The sequence below is a fragment of the Lutra lutra genome, chromosome 12, assembly GCF_902655055.1.
Source record: "Lutra lutra chromosome 12, mLutLut1.2, whole genome shotgun sequence".
Classification (NCBI taxonomy): Eukaryota; Metazoa; Chordata; class Mammalia; order Carnivora; family Mustelidae; genus Lutra; species Lutra lutra.
This window is the reverse complement of record NC_062289.1, coordinates 38,130,716-38,147,717: the sequence shown is the minus strand read 5'-3', so window position 1 is coordinate 38,147,717 and position 17,002 is coordinate 38,130,716. Positions and strand designations below refer to the sequence as shown.

General features: G+C 41.6%; 1 protein-coding gene across 29 annotated transcripts in view; it reads left to right on the top strand.

Moving 5' to 3' along the window:
- DTNA (dystrobrevin alpha) overlaps window positions 1–5,055 on the top strand; it is a 369,466-nt gene extending 364,411 nt beyond the window's left edge. For 17 of the 29 annotated variants that reach the window (XM_047696397.1, XM_047696399.1, XM_047696400.1 and 14 more), the window contains one exon: window positions 3,944–5,055. In XM_047696397.1, coding sequence (XP_047552353.1) covers window positions 3,944–4,084 — 141 coding nt within the window. In that variant the 3' untranslated portion in view covers window positions 4,085–5,055. Of the gene's footprint in view, window positions 1–1,347; window positions 3,178–3,943 lie in introns of those variants that run through there. The other 12 variants (XM_047696408.1, XM_047696422.1, XM_047696411.1 and 9 more) reach the window with 3 other exon arrangements.
- The last annotated feature ends 11,947 nt before the right edge of the window (window positions 5,056–17,002 follow it).

The following is a 17,002-nucleotide window of genomic DNA, read 5'->3' as shown; positions in this document are numbered from 1 at the left end:
GGATCCATTTTTTAAAACATCTACTCCCTTTATAACAGATCTAGTCCCAAAGGAGCAAGCCTCTCCTTTCACAGCATTTTCTTTCTCTTAGTGGCCGCGGTTGGATCATTTTTATTCTGCACATTATTTAAACATCAGTCACTAGTTCCTAGAAAAATATTTTCTTAAACAAACTAATGAAATGTCCTTGACATAAACTCAGATAAGAAGTGGCATTTGGGTCTTCTACTGAAAAGCCAAAGATTTCAGTACTCTGAAAGTTCTTAAGCCACTGTTGACATCTTTTGTTGTCAGTTTGGTGGTGAGAAATGGAAACCGTTGCGGCCTCTGCCATTTACTACATTGTGTGGCTACCGAGCTGGGGTTCCACGGGACTCTAGATATGAGCTAGCCTGTCATGAAATCAGCCACTTAGGCAAAAGGTATTTAACACCTTATGGATCCATCCAAAAGCCAGCTGCATCTTTGCAGCTAGTTCTATCCTAGTTCTAGATGTAGCCAAGAAATAGAGCTGAAATCTTAGAACAGTTTGTGCTGTGGAAATCAATTGGTTTGGGCTTTCTGACCATGCAACAAGACCAGAAATTGCCTCAAAGCTGTGCATTTCTTATCCAAGGGTCTGGAAGCCAGCTTCCCCGCTGCAAGTCAATTAGGTGTCCGCCAGGGCAGAGCCCTACGCGGGGAAGGAACAGAGGTTGGAACCCCGACAAATAAAAGACCCACCCTCTGGCTCAAAAAAAAGCTATTTGAAAATAAATATGCAGTCATCGGTACTAACAGCAGTGAACAGAGTAAAACCTTGCCTTTCAACAAGTGTCTTTGGAAGAGATACAGTATACGTAACATTTAACACTAAATTTAAGAATCCACCAAAACTCCATTTGGCAGACTCAGATCTTGGATTTGTCCCTTTTCCATCCCTCTCCCCCAGACGGTACACCACTCTCCTTGGCCAGCCACATCCTAACTTCAGAAACTGGGGGCTTGGACAATCAAAAGTGGATTTTTTTTTCTAATTACCATGACATTTTGATGGTAGGTTACTGGTCTCATCTGCACAAACATTTCCGTTTGCCTTGCTTCGACCTCCAGATGCCTCAAGCTCCCATTAAGCAAGAGACCCAACGCAAAGGACTCCTGTCCTCTCTTTCAGAAGGAGCAATGGCACACCATGTCCCAGGACCTTGGCTCCTGATTGTCAGAGGAAGGGAGGAGAGAGAGTGTGTGAATATATGTGTGTCGGGGCAGGGCGGGAGGGGTTGCTGGGGAGACCCCTAAGCTTCGAAACCCTAACTTAGGGAACAGTTTTCATCTTTTAAAAAAAAGTTACACGTTCCTTATTCCCAGGCGAGCTATAGTCAGACAGATGATGAAGGTAACACGAAAGCTGGTGATGAAGGAGAGCCCCGCACCCACCCCCAGAGAGGAGAAGACACGCCGGGCAGCAGCCTCAGCCGCAAGAGGAGCCCCCCTGCGCAGCCACTCCCGACAGACCCCCACCCTTAGAGGCGCGTTCTGCCGACCAGAGCGCAGCTAACTTTTTGTTCTAAGATTTGTAGTTCATAGCTGTGTGTTTTGAGAAGGAAACAAACAAAAAAGACTTCTAATTCCTCTTCAAAGCTAACTTATCAGTTACATCTTTTGTAACATGGCTCATCCCTGATTAGAAACAAACAAAAAAACAGCCACCACCACACACACGGAGAGAAAAAGGAAAACCCACAAGCTGAAAACCACACTGCTGTTGCTCACAATGGCAGTATTAACAAGCATTTTAAGCCTTTGCACATGCTATCGAACCTGTTGCGTTTACAATGACAATATTAATACTGTTTATAGCTAGACGTTTGATTTCTGAATTCTTTGGGATTTTAGCAAACTAGTTTATTATACACTGTACATTTTTCCCCCCGCAGCAATTGGAAAAGAACAACCACTTGCAATTATACACTAACCCCAAAGGATTTGGTACTTTAGTATACAGACTCAGAGCCCGGAAGCCAAGAAGGGTCCTTGGCCTGTACTGACTGCATTTGTCTCTCAGTGTCTGTGAGCAATGACTTGAACCATCACATCAGGATAATCCAGTCTCTGGGGCTTCTTTCCAACTTGGGGTTGTTTTCTTTCAAGATACTCTAACAAATCAGCCATAGAATTTAGTGTAAATATTTTTTCCAAATAGATATCATATTCAAAAAGACAAAGGCAACGTTCAAATGATATAGACTCTAGTTTTTAAAATCAGCACAGATCTTCTTAAAAACTGTGAACTATGTTTTGAAATACTCGTTGCTAAAGCTGTTTATAAACCACAGGTGCCATACGACCCCCACACGGACTCAAGTTGTCTCTGCTCTTCCAAGGGCACGTCCCTCTCGTTTCAGCTTTAGGGAGCATGTCTAACCACACCGCTCGTCCACAGCTTCCCCTATCAGGTTGTCTGGAGGCCTTCAGCTTTAAATGTACAGGCTTAAAGTGTGCTTGAAAACGCTCACTCTCCTTTTATTTCTGAATGTTTATTGCCTTAGCTGGCTACCTGGTGTTCTGCATGCAGCCTTCTGTGGTCATGGGAGAGGAAACGGGCTCTTCTAAGTGGAGTTGGGATTTTGCCCTCAGCGAAAAGCTGATAGGCAAAAAGCACAGTCGAAGAAGGAAGAATGAAAGGCTCTGTGGATGGTCCTTTCTGAGGGCCCTTGTCAGGGAGCATTAAAGACCTCCCTTAGGGATTCTGGGGAAATGACAACAGGATCTACTTGTTGTACGACTGGATAAAATAAAATCCGGCAACGTATTGAATACATTATACGTAAATGCGCAGCTTCTCTGGAATTCCTGTCTCCTTTAAAAGAAAGAAGTGAACGTCATTTAGAACAGTGGCTCTCAAAGTGGGGGCCTTGGACTGGCAGCATCAGCATCACTTTGGGAATTTATTTAGAAATGCAAATTCTTAAACCCCAACCCGGTCCTGCTGCATCAGGAACTCTGGGGATTGGGCCCAGCCATCTGCGCTTTAAGAAGCCCCCCAGGTGATTCCTGATGCATGCTAAAGGTTGAGAACCACTGCTTTAGAATAAAGTTGCATATAGAACCTCTAAACAGTCCTGGTTCAGGATAAGCAAGAAAGGCTCTGAGTCAACCTCAAAGCTTCAGCAATTCGATTTTGCTCCCGGGGCTGGCCAAAACCCTCTCCCACCCCCCACGTAGGTGGTGGTTGGTGTGTGCCCAGCTGAGAACAGACATCCTGACACCTGCTGGGTCCCTCTCCAGAGGGCGTGTCTGCATCTGGTCAGAAACCATGTCCTTAGCTGCCCTTTGGAACAAAATGGCTTGCCTCGGCGATAGCAAAGTTCCCGGTTGGTGTTAGTAAGAAGCCCACGCTGTCCGTTGATATGTGTCTTCCTACTTCTCCCAGAGAAGCAGCCTGACAAATGTCCCCGAGAACAGGCTTACACCAAAGGGGCACAACTGCACAGTTCTCAGATTTCTTTGCACAGATGGATTTTATTACGAGTTTTGTTGGTTTATCTTAACGTTCATCTCCTTCCCACCGCCCATCATCTGTGAAACCATACCTCTCTAGATGGAGCAGGTGGCCACTCGTGCCTCATACTCAGTACTTAAAACCACTCCATCCCAGCTACCTACATTGCCGTCAGCTCTAACTCATAGCCAGATAGTTCTGGAACTCGGAACTCAGATGCTGCAAGTGGCATTCAGCCCCTGACTGGACTGAGCTGACTTCTGTTGTCACTCTGTGTTTTGACATCAAAATGCTTGTCTAAGGTTCGAACCGTTTTGCTGATAACCTTCCCCCTTGTCATAGCTTTCATTGCCAACTCCATGACACGGTTGTCACTAGCAACATAGAAGCCATTGCAAGGACTCTGCAAACTGCCGCCAATGACCAGTTCCTGACTAACCAGCCGCCTTTTCTTTCTCTTAGCTCCACGTCAGCACTGAGACCAGACCCAAGCACCCCTGTCCTGTAACCGAGACAAAATGGCGTGTATTGTTTTGGGTTTTTGTGGTTTTGGGGGGGTTTCTTTCCTTGGCTCTCCAAATTTACTTTTGGGGCCTGTTCTAAGTGCAAATCCAGACAGTTTCACCTGTCCTGTCCATGAGATAGTTTTATCTTACAGGGGTTGTTTCTTTCTTGTTCCACAATAAATTGCACATCCATCTCCACCAGAGATGTTGGCCTATTAATGAGCACTGGTCTAACACAGCCAACCACCCCCATGGTGCCATGTGGAGGGAGGGAAGGAGGGAGGTAGGGAGTGGGGGAGGGCAAAATCTGCTGTATGAGATTCAGGAATTAGTTGCGGTTGGTCAGGACGCAAGTCAGGGTAAGTTCAGTTGGTCAGAGAGAGATGTGCTGGAGATGGTGAAAAATGGATTCTCGAGTGATCTCTATAAGGCAGGGAAGGTTCATTTGTAAGTAGTAATGTGAACTGAATTGCATAAGAGTGTGGCCTTTGTTGTGATATACTATGTATTTTCTTATATGCATGAGCCAAACTGTTGCATCATAATTTAGCACTGATGTCTGCTTTTATTTTGATCATCTTTGTCCGCCCTTATTGGTTCTTGGCTGTTAACTGTAGATAGACCTTGTAAATACGGCGACCTTCGGTTGCTGCAATCACCTTGGTTTGATTCCGCGCAAGGAGCCACAAACAAGAACTCCACTGTGTCCTCAGAAGAAAGGGCATTTTTACTTTTGAACCAAAAAGAGAAAAAAAAAATCAGAAATGTTCTATCTTGAGGCTAATTAACTGTAAGACGTTTTTAATTATGACTACTGTCATTTGACACCATTTGAAATAACCAATTCAGAGACACTAAAGATTTCACAATATTCACTGGTATTGTAACAAAACTACTATTGTATGGGTTTTTTTGTATTGCTGTTAAGTATTGTTTTGTGTGTGTGTGTGTGCGTGCTGGAACCTCCGGGAGACATGTTATATTTTGAAGTGATTAAACTATTTAATTGTGTGTCTATATTTTGGAATGGAATTATTTCTTCATTAAAAAATGTTTTTAAAAACACTATATCTGTGTCTTTTATTTCCTTCTTTCAAAGAATCTTTCTTGAAGTAACATGGAGTCAGTCTGTTCAAAGGAGAAAGACAAGTCAGCGCTTGCAGCATGAAGCAGCCCCATCGGTTGAGTCTTAACTACAGCAAAATATCTCCCTTTTCCCTGCCTATGGAAGAGTTCACGATTTAGCGCTTGCTTTATATCTGACACTGTTATAAGCTCTTTATGTTACTCGACTCGATCCTTTGAATCTCAGCATCTAGCCGGGTACTTGACAATTATGAACTGCACAATGATATGTCCAGTGAATGAATAAATGAATTAGTAGCTTTTGTCTGTGCTAGAGCTGGTGAGAAAGGAGAATCAGCACACCCTGGAGGTCGACATGTTGATAGCAACAGGAATCAAATTAAAAGTTTCAAAGAGTGGACAAAAACTCAGAGTCCACAGAGGCGATCACTCCCTCCATTCTCATTTCTCTTCCAAGAACCACTGGATTCCCATGCGGTGTTGGGTTGTGTGTTTTGTTTGCATAAGGAGCCAATTCCTTGGCGGAACCATAGCAGAATCTGTCAGGCTCCAACACTTCATGAATGGCATTTTTGGGAACTCTGACTTGGAACGGTGCTGAAGGTCTGTGCTCACAGGGTCTGGGGTTGATTTACAGTTCATGAAAATGCTATAAACACTCAAGAGGCACTAGAGAAAGAAATCGGAGGCTCTGCAGGACGGCAACGCAGAGGCAAGTCCTGACCTGATGTGACCACTAGTGGGCGCTCAGACCCACCCACCCACCCAACCCCCACCCCATTAGGAGGTGAGCAACAAAGGCATTTCCGTGGGTATCTGCCCAAGTCTCACTCAGCTGTCTCTGGTGCCTCATCCCCTCACCTCCTAGGGGCCATGCCACTTCAGTGCTGATCCCTACCTCCGCATTTCTTAAATTTATCTAACTGCCAAAGTCACCTGAAAAATTGGTTAATCTGAATTAGCAGGTCTAGGCTGGAGCCAAGGAATCTGTATTTTAACAAGTGCTTCAGGTAATACAGTCTGACAAATTTTAAGAACTGCTATCCTCTTGCTACTCAAAATGTGGTCCAAGGACCAACAGTATTGGCATCACCTGGGATGTAGTTACAAACACAAAATCTTGGGCTCCAAACCGGACCTACTGAATTAGAGTCAGCATTTCACCAAGCTCCCCAAGGAATCTATGTGCTGACTTAAAGTCCAGCTTTAATCCTAGCCTTCCAGGATGAGGTTCAGTTGGGTCCTCCTTAAACCAAGATAGTGCAGAGCCTCTTGGACTTAGAGTTTTGATTTAGTAAGTTGATAATGCTGATACTGATCTGAAGACTACAAGGCTATGGAATTCTTTTAACAAGGTTAAGTCTAGGGAACTTGTTACTGGTAAGTCAGATATGTGGATTTCTCTACATAGTAGGAGAGATACTCGAGTCTCAGGGCTTGAACATAATGGCAGCTCGGTTGGTTGGTGCCGCTGAGGTAACACCATAGCGGTTAACCTCTGCTATGAGCCCTGGAAGACTGGTAGCAGCTGAATTTAAGGATTCTGTCAAAGAAAAATCTTTTGCTCCCAGGATTAAGGCCTCTGTCTCCATGATACAAAAATCACCTGGGGTTGGACTTGGTGGTCCTACTGGCCCCCAAAAGGGCAGATTTGCAGAGTTGGGACAAGGCCAAGTGTGGTAAGAAGAAGCTGGCAACATTTCAGATTCATCATCCCAACAGCACACGTTAGCTACGAGACACCAACACCCAGGAAGAGGTTCTCTGGGCACCTTGGAAACCTGGAATTCTGCCGTCTGAGACTCTGCTGCCATGGACTCTGCTGGGACACTATGTTGTGATGGGGCCATCTCCACTTTTGAGACCCTAAAGATATATAAACAAGGATGTTCATGCAGACTTGTCTATAGTATTAGAAAGGGCATAATGGACACTAATAAAGGAACACTTAAACTACTTATGGCATGATATGCTAGGCTGGAATACTAAGAAGCCTTGGTTGAGAAAGAGATATATATCTCAACATGGAAGATATTTGCATAAGTCAAGCAAAAAAAAAAAATCAGATTATTAGAGAGTGTAAGAATAGTACCAATTTGATGAATATTTGGGTATGTGTGTGTGTAGGAAAAAATACACCAAAATGGTGATGCTCTAAATCATGGAATTGGGGAGGATATTTTTATTTCATTCATCATGTTATTCTAATTTTCCCGGGTTTCATGACATAAATAGAGTAAATGGGAGAATGGGTAGATGGAGAAGAAACACCAGGGTTGGGCAGCTTCTTTGATTCAGTAACAAGGCTACTGGAATTGGCCAACATCTTTGAAGGGCATGTCTAACAGTGTTAATTTTCTATGCCTTCAGTAAACAAAGGATTCTCTTTTTGCCTGAAGAGATACTCAGTAACATTAGTATGCCACAGAGTATTGGAAAATATGTGTGTGTGTGTTTTATTTTAATGAAAACCTAATAAAAATATCAGTGGCTTATGAGTCAGGGTAAGTAATGACAATACCTCATCCTCTTCCCAATGTTTATTGGTTTAGTAACTGCAAGTGGAGCATGAATGCAGGCCATGCATGTTCTCCATCTCTGGAGCTGCTGTCTCGTGCAGATGGCTTTTCCTAAGGAGGAAGGCTGCTAAGGGTAAGTCTTAGGCAAGAACATTTGTTGGAACACAAATGGCAGTAGGTAAACAGTTTCTCTGGCATTCCATTCTTCCGGAAGTCTCTTCATGGCTGCTCTTGCTTGAGAACAGATACTCCCTGAAAATATCTGGGAAGGACCAATTAAACCAGCTCTCTGTTCTAGACCTCAAAGAGAAACTCACTTTTGCTTCCCTTGGAATTCTTTTCCTGGGCAAATACCTTTCCTTGCCATCAGTGGGGTGAGTGAGAGTAGGTCAAGAGGGTTACAAGAAAGGTATGTGCTCAGGTGTGGTGGCTCTAGGCTGAGGGAGTTCTCTACACACTCAGTTTCAGTCATCTGGTATGTAGAACCAACACTTCATGGTAATAAAGAATGTTCGTTTGCCTGGATCTGTCCTCATTTTTATACATTGTGTGCCAAATAGCATAGATTTATCATGAATTTTATGCATCTTTCAAATCACAGAGGAAATTCAAAGTGGTGTCACAAATCAAAACATAATGTGTTCCATTTCCATCCCAAGTGGGTATATTGTAATTCAGTTCTGACACTAACTACCCAGAGTTAGCATACAGCCCACAAGTTAAGGGTAAAGTTCTCCACAAGATTGCCCCCTCTTCCAAAGGCAGTCACAAGTCTTGGGGGCTACCCACACTTCTGACTGACCGGCTATAAATTCAGGGATTTCCACAACCCCCTCAGTTTTGATGATTTGTTATAGCAACTCACAGAATTTACTGACAGCACTGTATTTTCTCTTATAGTTGTATTATAAAGGATGCAGATCAGGAACAGCCAAATGAAGAGATACATAGGGCAAGGTCTGGAAGAAGGGAGGAGGGAGGCGGATACAGAGCATTGATGCCCTCCTTTTGTGGAATATGAGCACATCATTATCCCGTGTTCACAAAGCAGGAAGCTTCCGTGTGCAGAGATTATATCAGGACTGCATTATGTAGGTATAACTGATTAAACCAATTGACCTCGATCTCCAGTTCATGTCCCCTTCCTAGAGGTAGGGCTGGTCCAAAGTTCCAGTCATCTAATCACATGGTTGATCTTTCTGGTAACCAGCCCGCATCCTGAAGCAATCCCCCAGAGTGTTGCCTCATTACCATAACAAAGACATACCAGCAGGAAACTGGGGTGGGGTCGGGTTAAGCTCCGCTGGGAGCTAGGAACAAAGACCAGATAAATTCTCCATTATATCACACAAAACATTTTTCAGTTTCTTTAGTAAACCTTACCCAAGATCTTTAGTTCTTCAAACTGCATTGAGTACCATGTAATGTCCTTTCACTTAAATTTAGGACTCGCTTGAGCATTTCTTGCAGGACAGGTCTACTGCTAATGAACTCCCTTAGCTTTTGTTTATCTTGTCTTAATATTTTAATTTCTGGGGCACCTGGGTGGCTCAGTGGGTTAAGCCTCTGCCTTCAGCTCAGGTCATGATCTTAGGGTCTGGGGATCCAGCCCAGCATCAGGCTCTCTGCTCACCAGGGAGTCTGCTCCCCCCCCCCCCCCTGCCTGCCTCTCTGCCTACTTGTGATCTCTGTCTGTCAAATAAATAATTAAAATCTTTTTTTTTAAATTTCAATTTCTTCCTCATTTTTGAAAAACAATGTTATCAGATATCAAGTTCTTGCTGATGGGTTTTTTTTCTTCTTTCAGCACTTTAAATATGTCATTGCACTGCCCTTTGTCTTCCGTGGTTTCTGATGAGAAATTGTTAATCTTATTAAAGCACCCTTGTACATAACAGTCACTTCTCTCTTGCAGCTTTCAAGATGCTCTCTTAGTCTTTGGTTTTCAAACATTTTATTATATTGTGGTCTAAATCAAAGAAGTCTAGATCAGATCTATACATCTTGGAGTTGTCAGCCCGAAAGTGATAAAGGAGACTGAGAAGGGGTGGTCAGAGAGGTAGAGGAGTATCAGCAGCTGTGGTATCCTGGATGCCCAATGACGAAAAGTGTTTCAAGGTGGAAGGCATCATCAAATGTGTTGAGTGCCTCTGATAGGTCAGGTAAGATAAGCATAAGCAACTTGCTCATCACACATGTGTTGAATTGAATTAACCTAACCTGTGTTTTCAATGAAATCTTGAGAAACACTAAGTGGAAACCCATGCTTGTTTTTCCTCTCAGAGCATTAGGGGATTTGTTGTGTGGCATAATAAATCCACAGGTTGACCCTGATTTCCATCCCTACACTCCCTTGTGGGCCAGCTCCCTACCTTCTTTCCCACTTGGAGAGATCAACCCACAAAGACAACACTGACAACTTACCTACTGTGAGAGGCATTTGATAACAACCAAGTTAAGACAGAAAGTGTTTCCTTATTGACACTTCAAAATGGCTTTTTAAAAAATTGTTATTTTTGGAAGAGGACTGTTTTGTTTAATGATTTTGGAAATTCATCTGTCTAGTTATATTTCTGAGGAAGAAAGGCTAAATTATAAAACACATCTCCTGCTCTCTGGATGTGTAAAAATAAAATTTAAAAAGTGGCTCTCCCATTTTATAGCAATGTGTATTTGTCTGACATTCTGTGTGGGTAGTTTTGAGAGCCAAATTTAAGAAGACAATGCATGTAAAGCACCCAGGAAGGTTCCAGAACATGCTGGAACCTCAGCTTGTGTCAGCTCCTTTCACTTTTTCCCTTGTGAACTTTACCATCCTTGCTCTCAAAATGGGGGCAGAACACTCACACAAAAATATATTTAACTTAAAAAAATATATATATATAAGGAAATCTGTCAACATCATTAGGAATGTAAAAACTAGAAGTTAAACTATTGTTATACTACAGGGATTCAGTGATCTTATAAACACCAAATTCTGAGACCCTCCAGCTGGCTTTCTCCACTCAATGCTCAGAACACCAGCAGCCAGGAATTCACTCTTCAGATAAAAGTTGAAAGAGCCCTTTCTGGGAAATCTACTAACTCCCTCCCTCCCCCAAAAATCCCTAAAAATATTGACATGGGGCCAACCAGAATACCCTACAGCAAAGGTCATACGCTAAGACTACTAATTAGCTCTTTAGACCCTGACTCTTACAAATGAGCAGACAACCTAGTATAACCGGACACCTGAGAAAAGCCTTTACTGTGAGCGATAGAGACCAAAACAAAGAGGAAAAAAATAGCACCTTAGATAAGGGATGGACTATGATGAGAAATTAAATAATACCATGCTAGCTGCTAAAACAATCAAACCCATATAGAATAACAATTGTGTATAACATAAAGCCCAAAAGGAAAGTACCTGATATGTATGTGACTTTCCTCCAAATACTGATTTAGGAATCCTGGCTCCTTCCACCTTTTGAAAATATGTGATTTGTATTCTATTTTGTAGTGGTTTTTCAATACTGTATAGCTTCCATGCTGACAAAACTTGGATCTACCCATTTACACCTAAAAAATAAATAAGAAGATCAAGATCATCATTAATTGCCAAGTGAAAATTAATCATAGCATGCCGTATAGTTCAACTTTGAATCTCACCTTTAAATCCCATACAGTAACATACAGTTACAATACAGTAAAAATGTAATACATACAGTAACATATGTAAACACAGAATAACAATCAACCAAAGTCCCACCTAACCATTTTGGGATGATGTGTACATCTACATTGTAGAGGGGGAAAGCTAACTTTTCATCTTCCATGGGGGGAGGCTAGATAATACCTGAAACGGAAAAATAAGAATATACACATACATATTATTTAGAGGTAAATACCGAAAGAGTAAAAAAAGTATGAAATTAGTTGTTTCCAATAAAGGGAATTTAGGAAGAATGACGAGTGACCAAGTGAACATAATTTTGGTTTTAAGAAAAATGGTAGGCAATACTTTAAGGTGATAACAGTGATTGCCCTCAGATGATGGATTTTTTTAACAAACTTCCATCTGTATTTTCTGTGTAATCTAGAATAAACATGACCTACTTTTATGATTGAAATAGTCGATAAAATTCAAAAGTAATGTGTCTTTCTACCTCAAAGTGAGTTTTCATGAAGTTAAATTGCTTTCCTAATTGATAGAAAACTTGTATACATTTGGCCCTTTTGTAAAACATACCAGATTTGACTCTTCTCCACTTAACTTCTTAACTATCTTGTTGTTGTTATTTTTAATGTTTTTTGGTTGTTTTGTTTTGTTTTAAGTAGGCTCCACACTCAGCATGGAACCTAACATAGGGGCTTGAACTCACAATCCTGAGATCAAGACTCAGCTGAGATCAAGAGTCAGATGCTTAACCAACTAAACCACCCAGGTGCCCCCTTTTTCATTTTCTTTCTTTCTTTCTTTCTTTTTTTTAACAGAGGTCAAGGTTGAGACCTGTATTCAGGAAACACATGTTCTTTTTTTTTTTTATTTAAGATTTTATTTATTTATTCAACAGAGAAAGAGATCACAACAAGTAGGCAGAGAAGGAGGCAGAGAGTGAGGGGGAAGCAGGCTCCCTGCTGTGCAGAGAGCCCGATGTAGGGCTCGATCCCAGGACCCTGAGATCACGACCTGAGCTGAAGGTAGAGGCTTAACCCACTGAGCCACCCAGGCGCCCCCCTTTTTCATTTTCTTAACAACAACAAAATAAATGTCTCTTTAGGAAGGATTTCCATTTTTATGACCATTTCGAGGCAAACTTGACAAGTAGTTAGAATACCCAGCAGGACCATGTTTCACTGCCTGTGTGACGTTTCCCTCCTTCCAGCACCACCTCAGGTCAACTCAAGGTCAAAAATGTAGCATCTCTCCTTTCTTCCCCTCCTCTTACCCTTCTTTCTTCCCAAATTCCAAATATTGGGAAAAAATAACTAACATTTATATAATTCTTTGTAACTCTCAAAAACCTGTCCTATCTCCATTTAATCCTCACGATACCCATTTCGGGACGGCTTAGTCATCCAGAAAGATGACCTAGAGAGTTGTCTTTGTTGTGAAAACGTCTGCAGAGAAGGCCAATATGGGAAAAAGACTGGGCATTCCATGAAACAAGAAACAGAAGGGACACACAAGCAATTTCCCACTATGACAAGATGGTGTGCTTCTAGGAGGAGTTTCAGAAAACAGGCTTCTTCCTCCATCCAGGGCTAAATAGACTTCAACTCATTCCTGCTAGATCTGGCATCAGCCAAGACTAAGATTTACCCAAGAAGCTGTGCTCAGTTCCTTGGCTTTAGTTTAATTCCTGTGGCTCTCCCTGGTTGCCCTAGCAACATATATTAAACCTGAATACTTTTTGTTTTACACATTATTTAAGGTAGTAAAGGAGAACTGGGAGGGTAGGGATAGGTAAATAGAGAATTTTTAGTACCAAATTTTTCTAAGATGTCAGATTCTGAAGTAAGGCTGTGAAATAGACCATAAACCAATGCTACCCATGCCCCTCTACCCCCGCTACAAATATTTCCCTAAGACTTCATAGCAAAAGTCAGGAATAATGGGGCAGGTCTGGTGGTAGGACACTGAAGCAGCTTAGGGTAAGAACCTTTTCCCTGGTTCACAGCCAATTTGGGAACAATGGTCCTCTGAAAAACGAAATACTTTATAGTCTTTTAAAAAATGCTCCCTTGGGAGGGTTAGTATATGAAAAAAGAGAAGTATTTCCCCTCTATTACAAAGAGAGCCAAGAACCCTCCTTGATAAAAAGAGATCCAAATATTTTAATTAGATAATAGGAACAGTATAATGTTACCAGAAAACCTACAACGCTAAGAAGAGGTACTAAAACCTGCTTCCAACTCCCACTGTCCACCACAAACAAGCACACTTGTTCAAGGGCACAGAAATGTTTTTCCAGCCATTGTGAAGGTCTCTGTATTAATTAGACTGCACAGTGTAAGAGACCGTCTTCACTTTTTTTTTCTTAAAAAAAAAAAAAGCACAAAGTCATTCTTCATATGACCAATTAGCATAATGCTAAATTGCAAGTCTGTAACGGTGAGGAGTGTGAAGCGGACAGAATTTATTCCAGGATGATAGCTTTGTCTTGGCTGGGCCTGACGAAGGGACAAAGCTTTGTAAATAATAGCTGGTTTACATATTTGCTTTACCAGACTCTATGCCTGTGGTGAGCAGGGTCTGCCCTCATTTACGTCATTTAACCGGATGCCTGGTGCAAAGTGCTTGAGCAATAAATATAGAAGAAATAGAAAAAATGAGGAGGATGCATCATTCCTCAGGCCACTCTTGGAAATATCAGTAGTCAGACCCAGAATTTTGAATGGAAGCTTTGGAAGAGATGAAAATCTATTTGGAATGGACCCTGGTAAGCACTAGAATGGGGAGGTTGAGGAGACCCCCCCCCCATAGTACATTACTATGTAGTAATGCTACTTTTTCTCAGATGTGGGGATGCTGATTTGTACGCTGACCTCCAGGCTGTAAAGATACCTGATAACACAGCCAGGACTTTGCTCAGAAAGTGATTCAGCGCTTTGCCTGAGACTGACCCAGTTTTAGCACAAAAAGCCCAGAGTCCTGAGAAATGCCTCAGTCCCAGTCAAATCAGAGCAACTGGTCACCCAAGACAGCAAGTAAGGAGATACTTGGGCACTCAGGCAGGCAGCAAATCTCGGGCAAATTCTGCATCGTAAACTAAGTAAGAGAATACTCTAGAGCAGGGTATTTGGAGGACAGAAAATGCTTATTCTACCATGGATGTATCTTTGTAATCAAAGGTTTAATTCTGATGTTCTGCCAGGGTGGGATTAGCTGCAGGATTCCCTTGGGGTATCTGAAATGATCTGTGGGTTCACTTTTGGGTTTCTAAAAAATGAGATGACCTATAGATAAGGATCATTTAAATATCTTGATGTTAAAGAGAGTTTTCAAAACTCAAGGGATGCTGGGGCACCTGGGTGGCTCAGTGGGTTAAAGCCTCTGCCTTCGGCTTGGGTCATGATCCCAGGGTCCTGGGATCAAGCCCCACATCCAGCTCTCTGCTCAGCGGGGAGCCTGCTTTGCCCTCTCTCTCTGCCTGCCTCTCTGCCTGCTTGTGATCTCTGTCTGTCAAATAAAAAAATTTAAAAAAGAAAGAAAGAAAGAAAGAAAAATCTTTAAAGAAAAACTCAAGGGTGCTAAAGAGAGCCTGTGATCCTGAATTTTGGCATAACTGATATTAAGCTTTAAAAAACAGCAACTGTGATTGACTGTGTTAATCAATTTATTCTTGAAGCTACCTCAGAAATTTGGAGCAGGCACTAACTTGCCCTCCCACTTCTTTGAAGAGAGAGCAGCATTTGGTTCATCTAAGAGCAAATCAATATTTTCAGACATGAACTCAGAGAGAGGAGCTTAGTCTCAGCCCTGTTTTCTCCATTTTGTTCTTCTACCCAGTGCTCATTCTTTCCACCGTAACATCAATGGGGTGTTGGAACAGACTCTGGAAATAAACATATAAGCTTGAACTCTAAAGAGGGAGCATCTATAGAGATCTTTCCATTTATTAAATCAGATACATGCTATAAAGGCTTGTGTTCTCAAGTTAAAAAAAGAAAGAGTACTAGCTTGATATTTCTGGAATAGCTACTAACATTTAGTGGGATTTATATATGGCATTATAGAATTCCCCTATCCTGCAATTTCTGGAGGAAAGTTGTTCTAACATATTTCAAGTTTTGAAATACATAACAAGCAAATTCTAATAACGCAGAAAAAACTACAGAACACACCACAAATTACACAAAAGGTCCCCAAGACTTCCTGGGTAAGACGCTTCAGCAGTTGCCTAAAGAGTTCACCTCTGGATGAACTTACATCCCTACCAGTAGTTGATTACTCATTCAGCTTAATGGTAACTGCCAATGAAGAAATGGGAACTGCCAAAACATAAATCGTAACTGGCTGGAGCTTTAGACAAGTACAAATTAGTCTTCCATCAGTTTCACTCAGCTTTATGTTCCAAATTGCATGTGTTCCTTGAAAGCAAAAAAAAAAAAAAAAAAAAAAAAACCACTAAAAATCTTGATTTTTTTTTTTTTAAATGAGAGGTAATATTCACCTGATACATGTATCAATACACACTCACTCATGGTAGTAACCAAAGGCCATTATACTCAGTGTTGCCATGGACCCCACTATATTCCTTGCTTTTAAGTTACCAACAAACTTGGTCCTGTGGACCACTTTTTTCTTTTTTCCCTTAAAGAGACAATATACAAATATAAGAAAGAGGTCTTGAAGTTTATATTTTGTTTTTGTTTTCTTTGGGAGAGAGAGTTCGCCCCTGTGTGTTTGCAGAATGTGAGTGGGAGGGGAGGGGCTGACGGAGAGAGAATCTTAAGCAGGCTCCACACTGAGTCCAGAGTCCCACCTGGGGCTCAATCCCACAACCCTGAGATCATGACCTGAGCCAAAATCAGGAGTCTGTCACTTTACCAAATGAGCCACCCAGGCACCCCCTGAAGTGAACATTTGGATGTTAGACTAACAATTGGAAAATTACTAAAATCTATAAATTACCTACATGCTGACACGGAAGCTATTGCAATGGGAAGGGGACAAATGCATGGGAAGTCCTCTCTGACACTGAGTAGGTGGAAAAGTATGAACTAAAACATGAGAAATTCTGGGAGAGAGGAAAAAATGTTTTAAAAGAAGTAACCATGTTTTTTCTCTCTGAAAAGGTATATCTCTAGTGAATTGTTTGTAATCGTAACCTAAGTTCTTGTATTTCCCATGAATCAGCTTTTAATCAACAAATATAAGAGGTTAAATGATTCCCATTTCCCCCTCTAGGAACATCTGCTTCCAAAGGAATTTTGGCAGAGCTTACAAGTGATGTCAGACTGCCAGGCGCAAAGATTACAATCTGGTTAATTCTTGCCCTGGCATTCGTACCTCCAGGGGAGCCTTGTTTAAAATCCACGCAAACCAGAGTTTGAAAATGGATAACCATGCATTCTCACTGGAAAACAAACACAACTTTGGAAACAGGAAGTGCTCAGAACCAGAGTTTTACTGAGTCTCTTAAATATTTATATTCAATATTCTACAAAATATCAGTTTGTAAAGGTGTTAGGGAAAATAAAACCCCAAAGAGAAATAATCCAGTCATGTTGTTCACCATGAATGAATACTTATGGAATAACTAATTTCTTCAAGATACAAGGAGTCACCAGGCTTTTCCTTTATAGATCAAGGTTGTTATTCACAGAATAGCTATGCTTTAACCATCTGGTGGACTGATTGGAATTTCATAAGATCCTATAGTTACATTCTTCAGCTTTCATTGGGTCTTCTGAAATTTGGTTAA